Source organism: Dipodomys ordii, unplaced genomic scaffold (genome assembly GCF_000151885.1).
Source record: "Dipodomys ordii isolate 6190 unplaced genomic scaffold, Dord_2.0 Scaffold47, whole genome shotgun sequence".
Classification (NCBI taxonomy): domain Eukaryota; kingdom Metazoa; phylum Chordata; class Mammalia; order Rodentia; family Heteromyidae; genus Dipodomys; species Dipodomys ordii.
The window spans coordinates 2,773,967-2,798,861 of record NW_012267263.1 but is presented as its reverse complement, the minus strand read 5'-3'; the positions used below and the strand labels follow the sequence as shown (position 1 = coordinate 2,798,861).

At 50.9% G+C, this 24,895-nt stretch overlaps 2 protein-coding genes across 3 annotated transcripts; both read left to right on the top strand.

Annotated features, from left to right (window-relative positions):
* Positions 1-481: 481 nt before the first annotated feature.
* On the top strand, positions 482-21,295 carry Astl (astacin-like metallo-endopeptidase (M12 family)). The gene is made up of 11 exons (XM_013019722.1): positions 482-530; positions 1,136-1,261; positions 2,855-2,916; positions 4,321-4,414; positions 4,783-4,900; positions 5,517-5,698; positions 9,377-9,458; positions 9,547-9,701; positions 13,905-14,063; positions 20,693-20,862; positions 21,038-21,295. The coding sequence occupies exons 1-11, from the start codon at positions 482-484 to the stop codon at positions 21,293-21,295; spliced, it is 1,455 nt and encodes a 484-aa protein (XP_012875176.1).
* Positions 21,072-24,688, top strand: Adra2b (adrenoceptor alpha 2B). 2 transcript variants are annotated; one of them, XM_013019864.1, is made up of 2 exons: positions 21,072-22,117; positions 22,208-24,688. In XM_013019864.1, the coding sequence occupies exons 1-2, from the start codon at positions 21,469-21,471 to the stop codon at positions 22,837-22,839; spliced, it is 1,281 nt and encodes a 426-aa protein (XP_012875318.1). In that variant the 5' UTR covers positions 21,072-21,468; the 3' UTR covers positions 22,840-24,688. The 2 variants fall into 2 exon arrangements, with proteins under 2 accessions (XP_012875318.1, XP_012875317.1); XM_013019863.1 differs by having other exon boundaries at positions 21,072-24,688.
* Positions 24,689-24,895: the final 207 nt, after the last annotated feature.

Genomic DNA, 24,895 nt, shown 5'->3' with positions numbered 1-24,895 from the left:
TGGAGGATGAAGTTCTTCCTGTTACTGGAGCCTCGGCCCCACCCAGAGTACCTTTCTTCAATGTTTTTCTGCCCTCTGGTGGCAGGCAGGGATTTTGGAGGAGCCACTCCTAAGTGACCCTTTTCCACTCTTCGATCCACTTCTGCCAGGGTGAGTGGGCCTGGAGTCCAGAGGGCTCAGGACTGAACTAGGGTTGGGAGAGGGTCGGGTCTCAAGTAGGCGTGGGAGGGCTGCAGGTGGAAGCTATTGGGCGAGGCAGCCTGTGGAGGTGGTTGGGGCTGGGAGGAGCTGCAGGTGGGTATGGAATGCAGGAGCTGCAGGTGGAGATGGTTAGATCTTCCACTTGAGGCTGGGGGTGGGGGTGGGGAACGGGCTGGCAGAGATGCTATTTAAGCAGGTATGTGTGGGGGTTAAGCCTGCCATTAGACTCCTCTATTACATGGAGGATTTGTTCTCTTTCTTGCTGAGAGGCAGTGGTGCCATGGGGCACATGGGAGGCCTCTGGGTGCTGGGTTTGCTCTTCTTGATTGGTAAGCTGGCTGCAGTCTCCAGAGCACTGGAGAGAGGCCAGGAGCCTCATTACATGGGCCTTCACTGAGCTTACTAGCTCAGCATAGGACTCTCTAGGGGTGGGGGAAGGGGTTGTTAGAGGGGAGTTTCTAGAGGCTGGGGGCAGAGGGCCTGCCCAGCAGCAGACAACAGTTTGATTCCTGCTCTAAACCTGCTTGTTTTGGGGGTAGGGATCCCTATTCCAGCCTGGTTAGGGGAAGGGGTCATCCAGGCTAGGCTCATTTTCCAGAACTCTGGCTGAGAAAGGGGAGTTGAGGAGTTGGGTCTGAGGCTACCCAGAACTGCCAGCAGCATGAGGACCCACGGGCTTTCCTGCCTTTGTTCTTCCTCCCGCCCTCTCTATCTCATGCATGCAATGCATGCCTTTTGGATCCAAGGGTTATTCCTTGGAAGAGACAACCTGCTGTCTAAACCTTGTCACAAGGTGGAGCTGGTCAGGGCGGCCAGGCAGTTCCCCAGGTCTTGGCTGAAGAGGTGGATACCCTTGGGCACCCCATATTCTGTTGTGCTGTTTCCTAAGTGGGATCATGAGGTATTTGTGTTTGTATCTGTGTTTCTGGGCTAGGTTCGACCCTAGGAGCACCCTCGGCTTCCCCATGTCTAGGAGCCTGCAGTACCAGTGTCCCAGAAGGCCTCATCTCTGCGGGAAGCCAGGCAGCCGTGGACCAGGATATCCCTGCGATTAACCAAGGTGAGGGCACTCAAACTCTTCTGGAAGGGGTAGGACATTATCCATGTGATGGGAATGCCCCATGGAACACTGGGCATGAAGAAAAGCCTGAAAGACACCAGCTTCCTCAGGGACCTGTAAATGGGTGGGTGTTCCACTTGCAGAGGCTTAAATCTATTTTTCTGTATCCTTTCTGGTGGCGTGTTATTTTTATGTGAAAGAAAGTACAGATCTTTCAAAAAAGATGGCCTGATAAAAGTATAGGTCATTGGGCTCTTTGAGGCTGGGTGCTAGGTTAAATCTTCATAGATGGTTGAGAATATGTCAGCCACCCCATAAGGGGAAATCTGCAGGTGTGGTCAGGCTGGGCTTGTGATTGAGGGATCTCAGCTAAGAATGAGGACATACAGACAGGCTGCAGCTGGTGGAAATGGAAAGGAGACTTGAATTTCCATGTGCGAGCACCACAGGTGGAGGGGTTGATGGAGCAGCGATGACCTGGCCTTGTGGTGGGTTCTAAGTAGATGCAGTGTCTGCCCTCCTTCTCTGTGAGCCAGCTAGGAGAGCCAGCACCTGCCAAACTGAGCTGGGCACCAGTCCCTGCTCTGGTTACCTGCGTATTCTGGAGGTAGCCAGAAGCAATGTATGTTTCCTGCATCGATTTTTTAGATACAAAGGAGAAAAAACAGCTTCAACACCTTTCTCTCTGAGCCCAATGGTAGTCATAAACACTGCCCATGCTCTACTCAATGTGCTTTTGTGGAGAAACCCCCATCAGTCCCAGCTGTGTGAATGATGGCTGCCAATACCGCACAGCTGTGCCGATTGCAGAGCTTAACCTTTGGCCAAGGGAACCAGCGTTGGCTAGTGGTACCTGGTAGCCCTCCTTCCTCTATGACAATGGCTCAGAAGGGGCAGGAGAGATGAGCTGTGGTACTTGTGGTCCAGAGCTCTCGTGAGATCAGGTGTAGCCTCTGTTCCTCCAGGGCTTCCCTTCCTGCCTATCTGCTTCTCCAGAAGCCACTCTCCCCATGCCTTGAAGAAGGCTCCCTAGCTGGAGAGAGATGAGAAATAGGTGGGGCAAATATGAGGTCCTGGAGTCAAGCTCCAGTACTGCAGAAAGAGATGGAGGGGAGAGAGGGAAGATGGGAAAATGGGTCGTCATAGTGTGAGTTGAGAGTTGATATCTGTCCCTTGTTACCTCAAGGGTTCCAAATGTAACAGATATATAGGGGTCATACATCTGTATATGACAGGATTATTTGATGAGGTAGGAAAGAAAGGCTCAGGGCATATTTTAGGAACAGGAGAGAGTTGGGCTGGAGTAGGGGTAGAGGAGACCCCTGGAAGAAGAGGCTGCATAGTAGAGGGCCTGGAACTGGGACTGGCTTGTGGGAGCCATGGGCTGTGTTTTAAGCAGGGAAAGGGTGTGATCAGGCTGAGAATCTGGGACGCTCAGGGGGCTGGGGGTGGGGAGTGGGGCAGGAGGCTGCCATGGAGCCTCAGTGCTCAGGAAAGTGCTAGCTCTAAAAGTCAAAGGCCCAGGGGTTGCTGTCCCTATAGTCTGTGTTCTGGGGGATTCAGGCCACTAAGACAGCCTTCCTTCTCTCCCAGGGCTTATCCCAGAGGAAACCCCAGATGCTAGCTTCTTGATGGAGGGGGATATCATCCGGCCGGTGAGTATTGAGTCCTCTGAGCCCACCCCTCCATGTCATATATGTTTGACATGAGGGAACTGTCTTTGCTTCTCATGACTGAATAGACACTTTGTTTTTGGTCATATCAAGGTGAATGTTCTATTAGGAATAATCAGTAGGAATGCTAATGGAGGGTGACAGCCAAGTCGCAACGCTGTCATCCCCATAGGGCCACCTGTATTAGGAGGTTTGGGCCCTCATAGTACGCCCACTTGGTACCCTGCCCAGGGGAGAGATGCTCAGGAAGCACTGGGGTGGAGATGTGAGTCCAGGCTAGCAGAGTTAGGGGTGAAGACGAAGGGCCTGCATTACATCAGCACTCTGAGTAAACCAGAACAGCTGTGAATGGAGAGAATGTCTTTGGGTGAGGGGCAAATCAGAGAGTAGGAGGCTGGGGGCTGGGAAGATGGCTCAGTGGTAGAGCGCTTGCCTTGCATGCCTGAGACCCTGGGTTCGATTCCTCAGCACCACATAAGCAAAAAAAAAAGCCGGAAATGGCGCTGTGGCTCAAGTGGTAGAGCACTAGCCTTGAGCTGAAGAGCTGAGGGACAGCGCCCAGGCCCAGAGTTCAGGCCCCACGACTGGATCCCCCCCGCTAAAAAAACGTAGGAGGCTGGTTTGGACTTGGCTAGCCAAGAAGGAACACATTGCTTAGGAGAGCAGAATCATATGTCAGCCAACTGATGGCGATAGAAGGCTCCAGAATAGGAGAGTACCCAGCTGTTCCCACACCCATGGCTGCACTGGAGAGCTGGGAGCAGGATTAGGTCACTGTTGTAGGTTATTTAGTGAAGCGAAGTATGGGTGTTGGGAGATGGGGGTGGAGCATTGGGTGAGGTGGTCACGTGACGCCTCACAGAGCACAGTAAGTCAAACCTTTGCTGGGTGTTGAGGCAAGTCCTGCTGGCAACTGTGAAGCCTATATCCCAGAATTCCATTTGGTGGAAGGATGGAAAAAGGAGCCATTGGGGCATCTATGTGACCAGGACCCCATCCCACCCTCTTTCTACCTTCAGAGGAGCTCTGGGGTGGCACTATTTTGCTGAGGTGCTGGGGTGGGGGCTGCCGGTTAGAACCAGGCCCCCTGGGCTGCTGAGACCTGGCAAACCTCTTGTCCTTACCTGCTTGATATAATATATATATTTAAGTTTTGTGTCATCGTTTGCCAAAGCAAAGGATGGTGCCTTGGGCCTCATAATTTCACATGGCTCACCTGCCGACGGCCCATGCTTCTGTTTCCCTTCTAGCGATCTCCTTGTCTCACACCTCATGTCCTGCCTCTCACATCTTCAGGGTTGCAGTAGCCTGAGGTGTGACACCCAGGGGGGTATGAAGCTTGGGGACCCTGTGTCCCTTGAGATCTGAGTTGCATTCTCTCCTCAGAACCCCTTCCGACTGTTATCAGTGACCAACAAGAAGTGGCCCAAGAGTGCTGGTGGCATCGTGGAGGTCCCCTTCCTACTCTCCAGCAAGTATGGTGAGTGACTCCCTTACTGTGGGGGCCCTTCTCCTTTAGGCAGTAGGGCCCTGCCTGGAGTTAATCTTTACCCTTTTCCTTGTAGTGTCATAGCCCCTCTCTTACCCAAAGGGGCAGTCCCTCCTCTCCAAAGAGGTCTGTCTCCAGGGCCTCCTGAACCCAGAACATTGAAATCTTGGAACAGCTGATGGGACTGTCCTGTTCCTCCAGGTCACATGGTTACCCAGCTAGAGTCTGTCTGCAGCTCAGCCTTCTTCCTCAATGTCACCTATTTTGAGGGGGTGAGCTTGAAGCCCTGATCCCAGACTTCAGAGAGCCATAGCAGCTTTGCGGTCTTGGCAGGGGGTCAGCTAGGGTGTCTTCTTCAGATGAGCCCAGCCGCCAGGCCATCCTGCAGGCCTTTGCAGAGTTTGAACATTCCACGTGCATCCGGTTTGTTGCCTACCAGGGCCAAAAAGACTTCATTTCCATCATCCCTATGTCGGGGTGAGTGCTCCTGGGTGTGTGTGTGTGTGTGTGTGTGTATGTGTACATTCAGCCTGTGTGTGTGTGTATGTGGGTCTCAACATTCAGCCTGTAATAAACACTGATGTGGTTTAAACTTATTTCTGGGTTTGCCCCTGAGCTGGACCTGCAGACTGAAGGTGGGGAAGGGATGAGTTTTGAGCTCCACCTTCATCTCTAATCCTGGGAGGCTTTGTGGTGGGAGTTGTGAGCAGATCTTTCATCCTGGTTCTGTAGTGCATGCATCACCTAATTATAGGAAAGTCATCTAACTTGTAAGACCTACTGCCCTCTCTTTGAGATGGGGGAGTGGCTTGAGGTTATCTAGGGCTCATGGGGAAGGTCCACTCACATAACTACTGCGTCCATTCTCCATGTTATTATTGGGTTTCTCCTCTTCCTGGCAGCCCAGGTTTCATTATACTTACCTCACAGAAAGACGCTCAGGGCATTCACAAGGCTTGTGGGGGAAAAGCACACCTGGGGTATGTGGTAGGAGTACCCCTTCTGGTGCTCATGTGTCCTAGGACACGGGGGAGGGAAAGGCCTCCTCTCTTCCTGTCCCCTGGTTTGATTGACACATTCTGTGTTCTTGCAGGTGCTTCTCTGGGATAGGGCGCAGTGGAGGGATGCAGGTGGTGTCCCTGGCACCAGCCTGTCTCCAGAAGGGCCATGGCATTGTCCTTCATGAGCTCATGCATGTGCTGGGCTTCTGGCATGAGCATACACGGGCTGACCGAGACCGCTACATCCGGGTCAACTGGAATGAGATCCTCCCGGGTAAGCTTGCTGGTGCCCAGGATGGGCTGGGCTTGAGGGCCCTGGGAGAGGGCAGCAGGCTTAGGGCAAGGAGCTTTCTGCCTCCTTTGGATAAAATTATCCATCTTTCCAAGGGAAAAGTGTGGTTTCTTGGTCCTGGCACCTGGAGAGGCTCTGGCTGTTGGCTCTAAACTTGGCCTTCATCTGTGTTCTTTTATTGTGCCCAAGTGAGGGTGTCACCATTTGTTATGTATCTAACTTCTTACTGGCGCTGTTAGTCACTTGAGCATGGAATTGGCAGTGGTCCTATGGCTTTTCTCACCTACTGTTCAACTAGCCATCCCCTGTGTTGTATAGGGGTGGGGGTGCATGTCACTTGAAGGCAACGAGCAAGAAGGAAGCCCAGGAGGTAATGAGTTGTATGTGCCAGGCGTAGCAAACAAAGGCAAGATGCAGGAGTATGTGAGATGGGCATCCATTGGCACAAGGCTCAGGAAACTAAGGAGGCTCCAGCCGTGGCAAAGCTAAGACTCTGCTCAGATGCATGTGAATGGTGTCTGTATGCTGGGGATCCCAGGGATGTGGGATCCCTGCTTTCAGGGGCTCAAAGGCCTGATTTTAGATGGAAGAAGTGTTTAGGGGTTGGTGGGGGAGGAGTAAGGGGCTTCCTGTGTGCAGACAGCTCCTGGCATTTGGGGGTCAGGGGCTTTCCTACTGCTGCGGTTCTGGCTGAGTAAGAAAGTTGGGAAGGTGTCTGAGGTCAACAGAGCAGTTGGCAAGGAATGCTCAGTCACAGGATGCCTTTGGGTGGAGGGGTCTGTTATAGAGGGATGGGATTGAGTTGGATTAGGTTAGGGAGGACTGTATAAGGGCTGGTGCAGTCTCTGTGGCCTGCAATGAGATCATGTCCTTCCAGACACTCCTGGAGTACTTGGAAAACTTGAGATTTGAAAGAGGAGAGTTAGGAAAATTTGAGATTTGAAAGAGCAGAGTTAGGACGAATGTTCTGATCATTATGTAAAGTAAAAACTAATAAACAGAATCCCAAGTTTCTTTTAGTTCTGTAAAACAGTGTAGGAATTCTCAAAAATTATTCCTGACATAGTTTCAATATTTGGGAGGCTGAAGGAGGAGGATCATAAGTTTGAGTCCAGCCTAGGCTACATAGTAAGATCTTGTTTACACACACACACAGCCATCATGAGATACTATATTAAAATGAATGGTTCATGGTTAAGGTCAGGCTCTGGGAAAGTTTATAAATGTGGATACTTATATCCATGAAAATAGAACAAACAAATTAAGCATGCCAGTTTAAGTTTAGGGGGAAAAAAGCTGGAGGAATTAATAAAGGTAAAAGCAGAAATTAATGAGTTAGTAAGCAGCATTAATTAACTCGAGGCATTCTAGCAACAGAACAGGCTAAGCCCCCACCTGCTCCAGGCTGAGGAATGTAGCTCAAGGCAGAACACTTAATATGCATAGGGTGCTAGGCCCCCCAAAACCAAACCCCAAACTCAGCTACCGCAAAGGAGAAAACATGGTTTTTCTTAGTAATAGAGAAAAATGAGAACATATTTGCATTTAATTATCATGAACAGAACAAACTCTGCTAAGATGTAAAAACGAAGCCCAGTAATTAACAGTTGTGGGGGTTGAGAGATGGGAAGTCAGCAATGAGGATGGAGCAGGAGGTTTAATTATTATATGTGTATGTATGCATGGATATGTAGACACACATTGTGTACACATACATGCTGGATATTGAACCTAGAGCCTTATATAAGTGATTGATTTTTGAGCCAGAAAAATGTTGCTTATTAAATATTATATTTAATAAAGGAGTTTTTGTGGGGGAGGAAGGTTCCGTATGTAGCCTAGGCCGGCCTCCAATTTGTCAGCCTCTTGCCTCAGCTTTCTGAGTACTGGGATCACAGGTGTGTACGACCACACCCTATGATAATAAAAGTTTTTAAAGCAAGTTGGATGTCAGTGGCTCACATTTGTAATCCTATATACTCCTGAGGATACCAGTTCAAAGTTAGCCCAGGCCCAAAAAATGCTCGAGTCCTTTTTTTCCAATGAGTCTGGCAAAAAAAAACATTTGGGCTGGAGGCATGGCTCAAGTGGTAGTGCACTAACTGAGCAAATACAAGATTCTGAGTTCAAACCCAACAACAACAAAGAAAAGGATTTTAAAGGGAAGAATGCTGCATACTCCAGAGCAGATATTTTTTGGCAGGTAGTGAAATAGAAAGGAACTGAAATGCTGATCTACTTTGTGGTAAGATGGCTGATGATGACCTTGGGGAGGGAGATGTTGAGAACAGGGCTGGCTGGATCTGGGGGACTAAGAACAAAGACGCAGACAATAGCTCCCTTTCAGAAGCTTATAGTGAAGGGCAGGAGAGAACCTGCCCCTCCTGGGCCCAGAGGATCCAGAGAGTTGTTCTCTGGCCAACCAGGATGACTAGGTTGGTGGGCTCCAGATATAGCCTGCAGTAGGAAGATCAAGAGGTACTTGCTGCTGGGGTGCGAGCATCATGATTCCAGAACTCAATACCTGGATGCTGCCCCTTAGGGTTTTCATTTTATTTGTTAATTATTATTTCCTTAATTGTACAGAGGATTTTTAAACATAATTTTTTATTGAGATGAGGTGATTACATAAATTTCACCTATTTCACAGTATTGTGGAATAGTGATACTTGGTCACAAACACATTTTAACTGTCACAAGGCAAATTGTCTATAAGGTTTGTGAGTTCTATGAGCTTGGACAATACAACTATTTCTTCCACTTCAAGTGATATGTACACTTCTTTTCTTTTGCTTAGTGTCAGCTGTTCCCTCTTTCCCTCTCATTCCCTCCCTCCCATTGCTTCCTTTCAGTTGCTTAATTCATTTTCCTCAATGTCCAGTGCAGCCGATGAGCCTGTACAGAATGGTTTTGACTCAACATGTCAGGTTGTGAGACAATGCATTTTGATCAATGTCGCCCCTTTCGTCATTCTCCCCCATCTTTCAACCCCAGCCATTCCTTCAATTGGCCTGGTTCCATTTTCACATATATAGACATTGAATATTGAATCTGCATTTGCCCACCCTTCCTCCATTCATCTGCCCCTCCTCTCCTTGACCTCACTACCTCACACTACAAACTTCAACTTCCTGGTATTCATTTTTTTTTCACTAAGGCTGGTGCTCTACCATTTGAGCCACAGCACCACTTTCAGCTCTTTGGTCGTTAATTGGAGGTAGTTTCACAGACTTTCCTCCTTGGACGGCTTTGAATTTCAATCTTCAGATTTCCGCCTGTTGGGGTGCTAGGATTATTGGCATGAGCCACTAGCTGCCGGTTGGCTAGCACACTTTTGAGACTGTTCACTGGGTATAGACTCATAGACACTGTAGTTTTAGCATATTAGGCCCGTATATGGTGGATCTGAGCAGGAAGGAGAGGAGAGACTTGGTTGGTGGGAGGTGATGGCTATGACGTCATTGCTTGGGTTTGCCTCTCTCCCAGGGGAGAGCAGGGTGGTGCAGGCATGCAGGAGTTAGGAACCAGAAAGAACACACTTGGCTGTGGGTTCAGATTCCTTGGTGTAGGTGGGTAACTAATTCCCAGAAAGTCATCTTTTATGCCTTGCCTCCTCACATTTCTCTCTCTCCCTCCCCCCTCTCTCTGTGGTGTTTTAAGGCTTTGAAATCAATTTCATCAAGTCTCAGAGCAGCAACATGCTGGCCCCTTACGACTACTCATCAGTGATGCACTATGGGAGGTAAGCATTCTTCTCCTCCCTCCCTTCCCCTGCACCACTCTCCCAGTCCCTGCTGTGGTCTTCATGTAGGCTCCATCCTGGGTTCCAGGTTGGCCTTCAGCTGGCACAGGCAGCCCACCATCATACCGCTCTGGGCCCCCAGTGCCCACATCGGCCAGAGATGGAACCTGAGTGCCTCGGATATCAGCAGGGTCCGCAAGCTCTATGACTGCAGCCCAACAGGTCCTGACTCCTTTGGGAACGGTGAGTGATGGGGAGGTGATGTGAAGTGGAGAAAGCGCCATGTTGATGTGGGGTGAGGTGGTGGGAGATGAGTCTGCAGAGGGGAGGTGGGCAAGATCACTGTGGCTCACCAAATACCATCATCAGAAACAGATGGAATGAAGTTAACAGCCACTTGATTACTTAGCAAATGAACAGAGGCCACTTTTTCTTTTTCTTTTCTTTTTTTTTTTGGGTCTGGTCATGGGGCCTGAACTCTGGGCCTGGGCGCTGTCCCTCAGCTCTTCAGCTCAAGGCTAGCGCTCTCCCACTTGAGCCAGAGCGCCACTTCCAGCTTTTTTCTTTTTGCTTATGTGGTGCTGAGGAATTGAACCCAGGGCCTCATGCATGCAAGGCAAGCACTCTCCACCTTCCCAGCCCAGAGGCCACTTTTTCTTAACCTAGATAATGGACATCTATCCAAACTTAAGAGCAGAAGTAATTTTTAATGGCAAACTACAAAAACTAAAACCAAGTTTTCTCATTGTCTCATCTACCCAACACTGTAGGGGAAGTCTTAGCTGTTGCAGGATGACAAAAAGAAAGAATTGGAAAAGAAGCAAACCAGTCACTAACGAGGGGTGATTGTGTTGCAAGTAGAAAAACCCTATATACAACGATTAGAGCAAAGACAAATTTAAAAAGAAATGTAACCAATGTATTAGACTCAATTATATTTACCTTTGGAAAATACAACTTAAAACACCTTTATAATACTGGTAATAGGTCTCAAGGAATAAAGGTGGCAAGAAGCCGTCTAAGACTTCTACAGGGGAACTGGAGGTGTGACTCAAGTGGTAGAGTACCAGACTTGAGTAAAAAAGCCAAACAAGAGCATAAGGCCCTCAGTTCAGTCCCAGTATCCCCATGCCTCCCCATCTCTCTTTCAACCTCTCTCCCTCCCCTTCCTCCTCTCCCCCATCTTTCCCCCCACTTCCCTTTCCCTCCTCCTCACCCTGGGAAAAGCACCTAAATGGTGCCAAAGGGCAATGTGAAATATTCATTTAAAAAAATACTGAAGCTAGGCGCCGTGGCTCACGCCTGTAATCCTAGCTACTCAGGAGGCTGAGATCTGAGGATCACTGTTCAAAGCCAGCCTGGGCAAGGAAAGTCCGTGAGACTCTTATCTCCAATAAACCACTAGAAAACCGGAAGTGGCACTGTGGCTCAAGCAGTAGAGTGCTTGCCTTGAGCTGAAGAGCTGAGGGATAGCACCCAAGCCCAGAGTTCAAGCCCCATGACTAACCAAAAAAAAAAAAAAAAAAAAAACGAAAGCTGGGCATAGTGGCTCATGCCTGTGATCCTAGCTACTCAGGAGGTTGGTATCAGGAAGATCATGATTAGAGGCCACCCTGAGCAGAAAGTTCATGAAACTCCCATCTCAGCTAATAAAAAGCTGGATGTGGTAGTACATAGTCATCTCAGCGGGCTGGGATGTAGCTCAGTGGCAAAGCGTTTGCCTAGCAAGTGCAACGTCCTGGGTTCAATCCCCAGTGCCAAAAAAAAAAAAGACATAGTCATCTCAGCTGTCTAGGAAGCATAGATTAAAAAGGGTAACAGGCCAGACTGGCTAGAACATAAATATTAGGCCCTATTTGAAAAATAACTAGAATAAAATGAGTTGAAGCCATGGCTCAAGGGTAGAGTGCTTGCTTAGCAAGCACAAGGTATTGAATTCAAAGCCCAGTACCCACCTCAAAAGTGTTAAATTTATAGATATGTATCACAGTCATGGAAAGGAGGATAAAAGGAAGATAAAAACTCATCTCTCAAATATTATCTATAGGCAAGAAATTTCGACTCAAAATCCAAGTAAGTTTTGGTGCAGATAGGGATTCTAAAATTTGCATGATAAGATGAGTTACCTATAATAGCCAAGTCAGTCTTGAAGAAAAGTAGTGTCTTGGCCTAGCAACACAGTCATTGTTTATAAGATAATCTGTATAACACACCTACGGGTATACAGATATACACCTTATAAGGTGTGTTCATACAAAAGAGTCAATTGTCTGTGGGAATTGAATGGCAGGTCCAGAGGTGGATCCCATAGAGAGTTTGATGATCACCAGGGAAAGGTAAATTAGTTACTGGGGGATTCTGAGACTATTAGGTAACTACTTAAAATTCTTAATTGTGCAGAATAAATCCATGCATGTAAGACTTGTATGTAAATGATAAACTTTCAAAAAAAAACATTCAACAAGATTTTCTTGTCAGCCATAGGGCTTGAACTCAGGGCCTGGGAGTTGTCTCTGAGCTCTTTTGCTTAAGGCTAGTGCTCTACCACTTTGGGCTATAGGGCCACTTCTGGTTTTCTAGTGGTTAATTGGAGATAAGAGTCTCATGGACTTTCCTGCTAAGGCTTGCTTCAAACTGTGATCCTCAGATCTCTGCCTCAGGAGTAGCAAGGATTACAGGTGTGAGCCACCAGTGCCTGGCTTTTGACAAGCTATTTTTATAACCTCACGACAGGGAAAGTTCTCTTAAATAAGGTATAAATAATCCTATCCCTAAAACTGGGATTCACAAATCCAGCTACATTTATCATAAAACTAATTATCAAGAGATAATATGAATAAAGTAAAAACACACATTATAAACCTAGAAAACGTTTCCAATATACCATCAGTTGCATGCAGTATACATAAAAATTAATAAGGCAAAAGAAAAACTACCAAATAGAAAAATGGGTAAGATACTTAACAGATATATTGGGAGAAATCAAACATGAAACAAGCATGACACCCTCAGTCTGTTGGGTGTGGTGGTATACAACTGTAAGCCCAGCATTTGGGATAAGGATGCAGGGGGACCAAGAGTTCAAGACCTCTTTGGGAGACATAGGGAGACTATCTTAAAAACAGAATGACCCAAACAGACTTATTAGTGATTTAGGAAATGCAAAAGAAGCCAGATGCAGGTGGCTTACAACTAATCCTAGCCACTCAGGAGGCTGAGATCTGGGAGGATTACTGTCCAAAGCCAGTGTAGACAGGAAAGTCCATGAGACTCTTACCACAACAAACTACTCAGAAAAAGCCAGCTTTTTCTGGGGCTCAAGTGGTAGAGCACTAGTCTTGAGCACAAAGAGTCTCAGACAGCGCTTTGGCCCTGAGTTCAAGCCCCAGGAACAGCAAACAAAAAAATTGCAAAACCATTTTCTTGCCTTAAATTGGCAGAAATCTAAAATCCCAATAACACCAAAGCAATGGGTAATGTCTGCCCTATGAACAGGAATAAACAATTTGACATCTTGCTCATAACCCAGATCTTATTTGTAGGTCATTTTGCATGTGAGTGCCCTCCATCCCCCTTAGCTCCAGTTAATCACTAATCTACCTTGTCTCTGGATTTACCTAGTCTGGACAATTCATGTAAATGGAATTACGTGGCCTTTTGCATCTACCTTATTTCCCTTAGGCTGATGTTTTGAGTCACCCATGCTGTAGCACTTCCCAACATCTCATTTCTTATTGGCCAAGTGACATCTACCAGGCCACATTGCAATTGCAATGAGGACTCCAACCGAGTGTCCTGGCTTGGGCCTGACTTGCAGTACCCCATTAAAAGAGTGGTAGGGAATCGGTTTGGTCGTGAAGAAGAGCTTACCAGATAGAAGCAGTGTCCCGCATCCTCCAGTGCCCCCTAGACCAAACAGGCCAAGCCCCCAAACCAAGTGTCTTTGGAGATGCCCAGGCCTAAAGCTGTAGAAAGTTCTCTGGTGTGGAGCCACATATAGTCAAACAGAAAACCAGAGAACCTGTAGAGTTTACTCACCAGAATAGAGAAGTGGTGTGGTGTGGATGGGGAGGCCAGCAATGTTATTGGTGAAGAGTCTCGCGTGGCATCTCAAGGCAGTTTGGTTCGCAGAAAAGGGGTGGTCAGGAAATTCTGCCATTCCTGACTCAAAAACCCCCTCCCTGGACACGGCACCATATGGAAGGTAAATTAAATATGGTTTTCAGCTACTAATAGGATGGACATTCGTGTGCTAGGCTCTATATTTTCTTTTTGGCATACTGAGAATTGCTAGGCCCTATTGCAACTTCAAACTCAGCTGCTATTTTCCAAAGTAGCCACACCACATTTCATTTCTTATCTTTGCAAATGCTTACAACCGATCTTTTTCATTATAGCCATCCTAATGGGTATAGTTATTTAATTGGAATTTTGATTTGCTTCTAGGGCTCCATGTACCCAGTGTTGGTAGGAACCCCAATTCAGCCTCCAGACCATATCTACAAAGACTCCTGGAGGCACTACGGGTGGAATCTGGGAACCCTGACCTTGGTGGCTTCGGGGCTGGAGGCCAGCATGTTGCTGAAGGGTCTGTAGAGAGCTCACGTGAGTGGGAGCTCCCTGCCCCAAGGAAGTTCGATGTGGATCAGCGTTGGCAACAGCACCTCAGCCCCTAGTTTTCTCAAGATCAGAAACGGGCTAGCCTAGACTGCTCCAGAGACATACTTAGGTGCCCATTGTCCCCCAGCTCCACTTCCAGAAGTAGCAGATGAGCCAGCACCTATCCAGACTGCTTTGGTGAACCCAGCTCTGCCAGCATGCTGTGTACCTGGCAGTCACTTCAGGGCCTGAGCATGTGGCTTCTGTCCCCAGGTGGGGAGGGCATGTCTGCTCAGAGGTGCTAGGTCATCTAACTCTTGGCCCCTCTGGATAGCAGCCCTGCCTTCTAGCTCCACCCTGGTCACTCTGAGGCACAGTTGTCTCCCATCTCTTCCCCATCATGTCCCTCCAGGTTCCCGCTGGGTGGTCACAGGCCTGGCCTCTGCTCTTGACTTTTTATTCAACCCTGAAAGATGCAGCGAATGGGAGTCATATCCTTCAAGGACAAGATTCTTGTGGGGGTGGGGGGTGAGGAAGACTCAGGTTCCAGTCCTGGTGGCCCTGAGAACTCTCCATTGGCTGACACAGCCCTCCTCTCCCTCCCATGGATTAATGGTGCTGCTTCTACTTGTGCCTTGGGAACAAGCCTCAGGGAAAACTCTGTGGCTGGAACCCTAAAGCAGTGTCCCATTCCTTGATGTCATGCCACTAAGGATGTTGTCTTTAGTGGGTCAGGTCTCCAGCCCTGCTCTCCAGGGAGTGCTGCGAGTCCATTTTGCACCTTTGTAGAGTAAGACATCTTGGGACTTAGAGCCACTACCAGCCTGAGACCAGGAAAAGGTAGAGCCCTCAGGTCTGTATGAGGGAGCCTGAAGTCCGGGATAGACATGAAGCTCAGTTCTATTCCAGACCACTGCTTCCTCAAGCCTTCCTCTAAGGGGTTCGGCCTGAGGAGACCCTGGAGAAGATAGGTTGGGGGTCCCCCTACTTATTTTCCTTCGGTCAAGCTCCATTCTTTCCTGGCCTTCATCATGAGGTTCTTTCCAGGAGCAAAGAGAATGTGGGCATCAGTAATAAGTGGTCTGGGCCAGAAGATTCTCAGTCCCCATTCTGGAGGTCAGAAGCTCAAGGAAACCCTGCTTGCACTGGGGGGAGTGGAGTGGAGAAAGGGTCAGTTGTGTCCCTGGGGTGGGGGAAGCCTCCACCGTGTGGGGTGAAGTCAGAAATAAAGTGAGGTGCTTGCTGCATTTCTGTGCTGTTGCTCACATCCCTATACACCATATGTGAGAGCCTTTCAGCCGCTGACTGGCAGATAGAGGGTCCCCAGAGGCACATACCCACTTTCCAGAGAAAGATCCAGACTTCAGGAAGCACGTGACATGTTCAGTGTGGCTCAGAAAGGAGCAACTCTGCAGGACTGAGGCCCAGAGTCCTGAAGGGCCAGGAGGGCTTGGCCTTTGCCAGGCTCTAGAGGGCATGTCCCTCTAAGGACCAGACATATCCTTGGAGCTCTGTAACCTCTGCCCTCAGTCTTGCTTGGATTTCAGATTGGAGTCTAGAACTTTCTGAGGCTACATAGGGCACTAGACTCAGGGAGGGATCATGAGGTAGGGGGCAGGGAACATGGCCCTTCTCTCCCTGGACATGGAGGGGGATGGGATCAGGCTGTGATATAGAGTGAGTAGGGGCTCTGGCCCATTGGAGACTCCAGGCACAGGCACTCGGTCAATCTAGGGTAGAAGCAGCATATGTCACACCTCGAATTGTTAGAGAAATATGTCTGTCTTGCAACCTATGGGCTGGCCTAGTGGGTCTGAGGAGATGATGCTCTGTGTCCTGGATGCCCCAACCCCACCGTATGCTTTCACAAGCTCCTGGTCAGAGGCCACCCTTAGAATATGGCTTGTGTTCCACAAATCTGGGTACTTCAGAAGATTGGGTTGGGTGAGCCTGCTGACTCTCCTCTTTGGGAGTGTCAGGGACAGAGCTGTCTTTATGTCCTTCCCCAAAGCCATCTGTCACTGTGGAACCTGGTCATGTCAGCTTGGCCCTGCACTGGGCCTGGGTGGTCCAGGCATTTCTATTTTTGGGATCTCCAGCTTGGGTGGTATGATAGGTACAGAGTCTTGGGGTGTTCATCTCCCCAGATCCCAACCACAGAGTTGGAAGTATAATTATTCAATAGATGTTTACAAATGCTAGTTAGGTGCCCGGCAGTTGTTGTGATTGCTGGGAATAACATGATTGAAGTAGAGTGTCTAAACTCGGGATGTGGGGAGAGGGCTGGTTAGTCAACTGGCCAATGGAAAACCGCCTGGAATTGACAAATGGCAAAGGGAGCACTCCCATAGGCTGTTTTAGTGCCCTTCTGAGGAAAGAACAGATAAACTGAGACCTGAATGTCAGGGGTGGCTGCCTGCGAAAAATCCAGTGAAAGAGCCACTGGTGCCAAGGGGTTGGGGATTAGGAAGAATCCAGGGGTGTTGGGCCAGTGTAGTGGGGTAAGATGAGGCAGCCAGGGCCAGGCCTGACAAATGGGGAGCGTTTTCCAAGAACAGCAGGGAGCAACAGGACTTAGGATTTGAGTCATTCTGGAGGCTGTATGGAAAAGGAGTTGGAATCAGAACAGCAGGCCACTGCAGTCATGCCCATGAGTGGCAAGGGCTGTGGGTGTGGACAGAAGTGGGTGCTCTGGGGGTTGAACAGCCTCATTGTGACTGAATGCTGGGGGCAGGGGCACACGCTTGGGGAGGTCAGCTGGGCCATTCACAGCCCTGGGAACTGAAGCCCAGGGAGAGGCAGGGGTGAGGGAAATGTAGGTCTGAGACATCCCAGGAGCTGGCCATGGAGTGGTGGGCCAAGGGGCTGGGGGCTCGGGGAGGGAGCAGGGCAGGAGATTCACCGTGGCATGCCATTAGCATGGAACATGAGCTGTGACATAGGCACACAACTCCCCCAAAGTTTAGATACAGGAGAGGAAGGGTCTCAGCACCAGTCTAGGTGCTGAGCACTTAGAACAGCATTTTCCTCTCTCCGACCATGCAGCAGGCCCTTGCTCTGGGATTGTGTATACACCTCACAATGTTTAGCTACACCTTTGTTTCCCTACTGTTCCTCACCTGGCACTGTGCCAGGGAAAGGTGTTTCCAGGTGCTCCTCTTGTGGGGAGGAGAGCCATGTTCAGGGAGAACATCTGAGTGAGTTTGGGAAAAGACAGGAAGCAGAGTCTGAGAGAGTTCCAAGGGAAGGGAAGTGACAAAGAGGATACAGTCCATCCAACCAGGGATGGACTCTAGAGGGCAGGCATCAGATGCCTTACTTCCAAGGGCTAAGAGTGGGGAGCAGGGACAGAGCCTGGAGGCAGTAGTATGGGTGCTGCTGCCTGCTGGGGGAAGGAAGGCTGTCTAGGGGACCTTCTGGCTCATGCTAGGAGGTGGGCTGGCACAGATGAAGGGGCTGGGCTCCTGGTCCTTTGTATGGGAGCAAACAGCTTGAACTCTGGTACAGGGGGCCTTGGGGGACCCTCCTGCCTAATGGCCTCCATTTCTCCTGAGTACCAGACAAAAGTCACAGCAGGGGGGGATTCGGGGTGGGCAAGGCTGGGGTGTAGAGTGTCAATGGGAAGGAAAGTAGACCAGAAAAGTCTGGAGATTGGTGGTCATGAGTTTAAAGCAAAGCTAGTTGATGTGGTAATGCCATGAGTGTGTGGCTCTGGGAAGGGGAATCACTTGGTCAAACCCAGGGTGGGAAGACAATTTGATCAGGGTTGGAAGACAATTTGATCAGGGTTGGGACTTTGTCATGCTGATGACAGAGGATGGCTCCAGGGTCAAACAGGAAGTTCTGGAAATAAAGGTCCAGGAGCCTTACTTAAGAGGCAAAGACTTTAGTGTGGGACTAGCACTAAGTAGAACCCTCCAGGCAGAGGTCTGGGCCACCAAATACCTCAGCCCTGGAGGAGAATCTGCTCCAGGGTTTTTCACTAAGAAGTTACAGGCCTCATTAGGCTCTCATGACCAACTTGGGGAGAAGGATTTTGCTCTTCTTTGGAAAAACTAATTGCTTAAATGCTAGGCCACTGGTTTCCTGAGGGCCTGTTTCCAAGGCCATCCCTGCAGGACACCTTCACTTGGGCAAGGTGTAAGAGTGCTCAGGCATAGAGACACATTGACACTTGCTACACTGTCCTTATCTTCTGACATTGTGGACCAGGGATCAGGACAGGGAACGACTCCATTCCCTGATATAGTGTGCCATGAGACCCCATCTAGGAGTGGTACATGTGCCTGGTTTTGAGGGACCGGGAGAACAGGGACCTTCCACCACCTGGGATGGTGGGGACAGGTGAGTGGACCTGGAGGACTGAGCATCCTATTGAGACATCACAATGAGGGGGGGTCCCTCTGGCAGAAGAAACAACATCCTGGAAAGGATAACAGGTATGAGGACTCAGGGTATGCCGAGGGTCAGCCCTAGCCTGGTTGGGGTGGGGATGGAGTTGGGGCCCTGACTGTCCATCCCCATAGCTGGAGATGCTCTAGGGGCTCTTGCTACTGGCTCCTGTAGATCTGGGGCTAAAAAGTGCCAGTCCTGGGAGTGGAAAGGCATTGCAATGGATGATCAGATGGAGTTTAGGAAGAGCTGAGGACCTGTGGCTAGGTAGGCCCAGATTCTCTCCCCTGTAGCCCTGCAGGATGGAGCAGGTATATGCTAGGTGTATGCTAGGGAGAGATGGAGAGACACAGGTGTAGGTGTGTGTGTGTGTGTGTGTGTGTGTGTGAAGGCCCAATGCAACAGCAACCCCACCTTGGAAAACTAGTACACCCAAAACAGTGCTCATGGAAGGTGTGCCTGAGAGGTGCCTGAGAGGTATGGTGGCAGCAGACAAAAGTCTAGAAGAGCAGCTGATCCATTGTGAGTCTTTGGGGTGAGCTCCCACCCCCTCTTGGGTGCATCTTGCAATCTCCTGCCTGTGCCCACCTGAGCTGGTCCCTCACTGGTTAGTAGAGGCTGCTGAGCATGGCCTGGTACTTTGTAGCACTAACAATAAGGTTGACCCTGTGGTGGGCTATGGGCAACCCTATTTCAGTTTCTGCAGTTTTCTGGAGGCCTAGCCCTTTAAGGAAAATAGACCAGAAGATGCCCCAGTGGATACTAGTCTTAGTATTTGGGGAGATTCTTCCTGCCTCAGCCTGAGTATGGAGATGGCAGACAAGTAGTCCCTCTCCATGCCCCCTTTGGGTCTCTGGGGTGCAGACTCTGGTGCAGGGGGCAATTAGGACTTGCAGGAACTTTCCCAAGTAGCTTTCCTGGTTCCCATAGCATCCTCAATCCTTCAGTGTAGGGGCCTCTCCATCTCTGATGACTGTGGGCACAGGCTGTTCCCAGTCCAGTCAGCAGGAAGAATGTATAAAAGGAATGTCTCTAGTGGTCTGCTGTGGATGGAGGTCTGGGGAGGAGCCAAGGAAGCTGGCTGTCCTCTCTTACCTAGGTTTCAATTTCCTCATCCAGCTGGGTTTGTCACGCCTAACTGGAGTGCTGTGTGGTCCAGCAGGATGGCAGCATCAGGCCAAGATCAAGGAGGAAGCTGCATTTGACCAGGCTAGGCAGGTGGTCTGGAGATCACAGATCTAAGCCTGGGTAGGGATAAGATATTGTCAGAGGTCACACTCCTGCTCTCAGAGAAGTGGCCAGGCCAGAGTGAAGGTCCAGTGGGCATGCTGGATTGAAGTGGGGAAGCCCTGCTTTCTGAGATGAATCAAGACGTGTATCTAAACGATGCACTGCCAAAAGGCTGTGTAAATGTGAGGTCTTGTTCTACTCTGGGATTACACCAACAAGACTTCTAATACAGATGTTCTTGAGGCTGTCCAGGAGGAAATTGATGGCTGGGGGCAAGTGGGGAGTGTGAGGGGACCTGAGTTCAGGCAGGTGGGATCAGGGTTTAGTGTGTGACCTTTTTTTCTCACCGAGTTCTTGTTTCCAGTGCAGCTGGGCAAAGACAAGATCTTTCCCTTTCTGTGTCTCAGGCACTGCCTTTTACTCTGAGCTGCGTGAGAAAGAGCCTCACTCTGGCTGGAAGAAGGCTTCAGCCCTCTTCCTGTGGTCAAGGGCTGGCTGGCGTTCTCCACGCCCCCAGCCCAAAGCAGGAGACCAGCTGTTGCTTTGACCTGCGTCTATGCCAGTTTCCCTCTTACCTTCTTTGACCTTAATGGTGGAAAACGAGGCAGCAACAGGAAAGCTAAAATCATACAGTCGCTTCCCAGGGAGTTGGGATCCTTTCAGTGAAAGGGCGCGGGTCTCCCGCAGGTTGAGAACCACCTCGTTACGCAGGCGGCAGCAGGTGGCGCTCGCTACCCAGAAACGCGCCCCTTCTCAGGCTTCACAGGTCCGGCCGACTCCAGCCGGGGTGGCGAAGCCCAAATGGGCCAAGGCCCAGCACCCCTGCTCCCCCGACCCGGAGCCCCTCGCTGTTTTGTTGTTGTTGTTTTTCCGGTGGAGTTTGGGGTGGGGATGTAGCTTCTTATGCGCCAGCATCTCAACCCTCCCAGACTTTCCACTTGAGACTTCTTCGGGGCAGCAGCAGGAGCAATCAGATCGTGCCCACCGCCCTAGACCCGGGTGCTCCGCCCCAGCGTTGCAGTCCGCAGCCAAATGGATCCTTACCGGTGCCCGAAGATGCTCAGCGACCTCATCTCCCAGCCACGCACCGACCTTTCTTCGCACAGCCATAGAGATCAAACCCTCCCCTTCGCCCCCCACCCCCCGCCACGCCGGCCCCCTCTGGTCTGGCTGCCGGGAGAAGGTGTGGGGCGCCCGGGCGGAGGACCGAGTTCCGGAGGCTGGGCACCGCTGGTCTACCCGCAGGCAAAGTGCACCCTCCGCCCACCCTAGGCCAATCTCCCGCCCCGCCTCCCTCCCCTCCTCCTGCTCCCGCCTCCAGTCTCCTCCCTCCTCCAGCCTTTTCCCCCACTCCCCAGCCGCCGCGGGCTGCAGGCAGGCTCGGCTCGGCGCGGCGCGGGAGCCTGCGCGCGGAGCGTCAGCTCTGCGCCTCCGCCAGGACCCGCCGCGCACCTCCATCAACCCGGCCCGGGGCCCTGAACCCCACCGTGCGTCCGGGAGCCTCCTGGCACGACGGCGCTACTTTCCTCGGGTCGCGAGTGGGACTGGGACCGCGGCGGGACAACTTGGAAAACTTCTCTTGGACGGCCTGCGGGGACTGTGGGATGGGGATGTAGGCGGGCAGTGGCTGGCCCGGGTGCTGCAGACCTCCCAGGCCGCGTTCGGCCAGATCCTGGCGCCACAGAGCCTTCTGCGCTACCAGGGGGACGACCCCTTCGTGTGGTCCAGCCAGGGTGGCCCTCTCGCCTGTGGTGCGTGCGTTTGGCGAGCTGCGCTCTCCCTGGCCACCATGGACCACCAGGAGCCCTACTCCGTGCAGGCCACGGCCGCCATCGCGGCGGTCATCACCTTCCTCATCCTCTTCACCATTTTTGGGAACTCACTGGTCATCCTGGCTGTGTTGACCAGCCGTTCCCTGCGCGCCCCACAAAACCTGTTCCTGGTGTCACTGGCGGCCGCTGACATCTTGGTGGCCACGCTCATCATCCCTTTCTCGCTGGCCAATGAGCTGTTGGGCTACTGGTACTTCCGGCGCACGTGGTGCGAGGTTTACTTGGCGCTCGACGTACTCTTCTGTACTTCGTCCATTGTGCACCTGTGCGCCATCAGCCTGGATCGCTACTGGGCGGTGAGCCGCGCGCTGGAGTACAACTCCAAACGCACTCCGCGCCGCATCAAGTGCATCATCCTCACCGTGTGGCTCATCGCAGCCTTCATCTCGCTGCCGCCCCTCATCTACAAGGGTGACCAGGGACCCCAGCCCCACGGGCGCCCCCAATGCAAGCTCAACCAAGAGGCCTGGTACATTTTGGCCTCCAGCTTCGCGTCTTTCTTTGCACCCTGCCTTATCATGATTCTTGTCTACCTGCGCATCTACCTGATTGCAAAACGCAGCAGCAACCGCAGAGGTCCAAGGGCCAAGAGAGGCCTTGAGGATGGTGAGTCTAAGCAGTCTCGTCCTGCCCCTGGGGGCCCCCCAACCTCAGCCAAGGTGCCAACCCTGGCCTCTCGTCTTCCTTCTACTGGAGAGGCCAATGGATGCCCCAATCCTCCTGGAGAGAAGAACGAAGGGGAGACCCCAGAAGATTTGGGGGCTAGGGCCTTGCCACCTAGCTGGCCTGCCCTTCCCAATTCAGGCCAGGACCCGAAGAAGAGCATTTGTGAGGCATCTGTGGAGGAAGCTGAGGAGGAAGAAGAGGACGCTGAGGAGGAAGAGGAAGAGGAGGAAGAAGCCTGTGAACCTCAGGCAGTGCCAGTGTCTCCTGCCTCTGTACACAGACCACCCTTGCAGAAACCCCAGGGTTCCCAGGTGCTGGCCACCCTTCGTGGCCAGGTGCTCCTGGGCAGGGGTGTGGGTGCTATGAGTGGGAGGTGGTGGCGTCGCCGGGCACAGCTGACCCGGGAAAAGAGGTTCACTTTTGTGCTTGCTGTGGTCATCGGTGTCTTTGTACTTTGCTGGTTCCCCTTCTTCTTCAGCTACAGCCTAGGTGCCATCTGCCCACAGCACTGCAAGGTGCCCCATGGACTCTTCCAGTTCTTCTTCTGGATCGGTTACTGCAACAGCTCTCTGAACCCCGTCATCTATACCATCTTCAACCAGGACTTTCGCCGTGCCTTCAGAAGGATCCTTTGCCGCCAGTGGACCCAGACATCCTGGTGAGCCTGCTTGCCCCCTGCCAGTATAGGAATGATGCCAGGGTCACTCACCGTTTCTTGCTCTGCTCTATGGGGCTGTCTCCCTGGGGCTTTCTGGTCCCCGTCCAGCTCCTACAGACCTCATCCTAGGAGCCCCTCTGGAAGGTCTGGGACAGAGGGGCTGTTTAAATGGGTTCACTCAAAGTCTTCCTTTGCTGGCTCTGTTGTGGGGGAAATATCTTCACCACCCAAACACAAGCAGATGGATAACAGTTTGGCTCTTCCTGGATGAAGCTGAAATGAGGCTGGAATAGAGGACCTCCCTCGCAGTCACCCATTAGCTGATAGGTAGGCCTTCCTTTCCTGAGGTACCTGTGTGCCTTGCCAGGTGACTTGCTGGTGACCTTTTCTGTTTCTTTTTTATCACCCCAAGCCCCCCCCTTCCCCCAGAGAGCAGGAAGCCAGCTTTCTCCTTTTCCCAAGAGGTACTGCTGCTAAGGAGGAAGAAATGAAACTGTTCACCTGTCTTGGGCACCAGAATGGGGATTTATATGATGGTTTTGTCTCTGCGCCCTCCATTTCCCCCTACCTTCAGATTGTGGCTCCTTAGAAGATCAGAACTGTGGATTGGTTTCTTTACCCAGCACCCTTCTGGGAAGCAAGTGGGCATGTTGCTGCATCTAGTGAGGTGGTCTGGGGGGTCTAGCCTCTGCTCCAGTGGATGATCCTTAAACCCTGGCATTCGCCCCTTGTCAAAGCCAGGGCGACAATTGCTTTGCCGCCTACTTGCTGAAGGGAGATGAAAGCTCTGCAGAAAGCTTTGAGCTCCATGGGGGAATGCACTAGCGAACCAGCAAATGTCATTATCTGGTGATATAAAAATCCCTTTTCTATGTGTTTACCACCACCCGCCTTCCTGCAGACTTTTGTTCTATGCCTGGGGTATGAATTCCTACCCCAAATGGGAAGCGAGGAGTAGCACACAGAATCACTATTTCAAGTTTCAGGATTTCTTTAAGAACATGCTCTTGTGCCTGCAAAGGTTTGAGTTATTATGCTAAGTGACAGCTTCTCAACATGTTTCTTGCAACACCAAGAGGGTTTTCAGTGATTTGGCCCCTACACCAGTGGGAGATAAATCTTTTGTCATCAAGCAAGGAAATTGTTTCCCCAAGACAGCTAAAAATACCCACACCACGGAAGCAGTCTGAGATAACTTCAGGTGGAGGACTTGGGCAGGGCCTCGGTGGACTCCTGGGAGAGCCACTTGCTACAGTGCTCTGGCTCTGGCAGGTCTCTGCCCTGTATGGGTCCTTGTAAAATATTGCTAACTGCACCCCTGGTGGGTGGCTTGCTGTCTGTCTGTCTAGGACCCTGCAGTGATGGGGCTGTACACTGAGGAGCCTCTCCCTCCTGCTTCTCCCTGCACCCCAGATCTTGGTATTTGGAACAACTGGGAGCGTGAGGGATGTTTCTCAGCCTTCTCCATGGGCTGTTCTGGCTTCAGCGCTGAGCAGCAGACCTCTTAGTATTGGGGAAGGGTGGGCTGAGCACCTGGATGTTGGCAGTGTATGCACCTGCTAGATCTGGCAGGGTGCTAAGGGAGTTTTCTGGAGTGGAGAGAATGATGTCCGAAGAGTCCTTCCAGAGGAAGAAGGCTGCCCAACTTGGTCCTCAGTGGGTGGTGGCTGTCAAGCAAGGACACTGGCCTGGGGTATGGTTGGGGGGTTGGGTTCAGGGGAAGGGACTGCTTTGTGATCATCTGCCGACAATCATGTGTGTACCCTCAGGGGGATGTGGCCTGTGGCCCCCTTGGAGTGACATGCAAGGTTATTTTTTTTCCAGAAGTTGACCTATTTTATCAATAAAGCATATTTTGGAATAAACAAATCTTATCCTTGTTTTCCAAAAGCTTCCAGGAGTGGTTGATTCTCAGCTCTTTGCACAGCATGCTTGAATATTGACCCTGTGAGCTAGAACTCCCTCCCAGGGACAGCTATACTGACCTTCCTCAGGTGTAGCTGTATCCCCCCCCCCCGCACCTGTCACCCTCAGCATCCTAATTCATCATTACAAGTTAG

What these genes read in the sequence shown, in the direction of transcription:
- Adra2b (XM_013019863.1), top strand. Translation starts at nt 21,469, where the DNA reads ATGGACCACCAGGAGCCCTACTCCGTGCAGGCCACGGCCGCCATCGCG.
- Astl (XM_013019722.1), top strand. Translation starts at nt 482, where the DNA reads ATGGGGCACATGGGAGGCCTCTGGGTGCTGGGTTTGCTCTTCTTGATT. An exon ending in GGGTTTGCTCTTCTTGATTG is followed by an intron (nt 531 to 1,135) that starts GTAAGCTGGCTG and finishes TTTCTGGGCTAG; the next exon opens with GTTCGACCCTAGGAGCACCC. An exon ending in TATCCCTGCGATTAACCAAG is followed by an intron (nt 1,262 to 2,854) that starts GTGAGGGCACTC and finishes CTTCTCTCCCAG; the next exon opens with GGCTTATCCCAGAGGAAACC.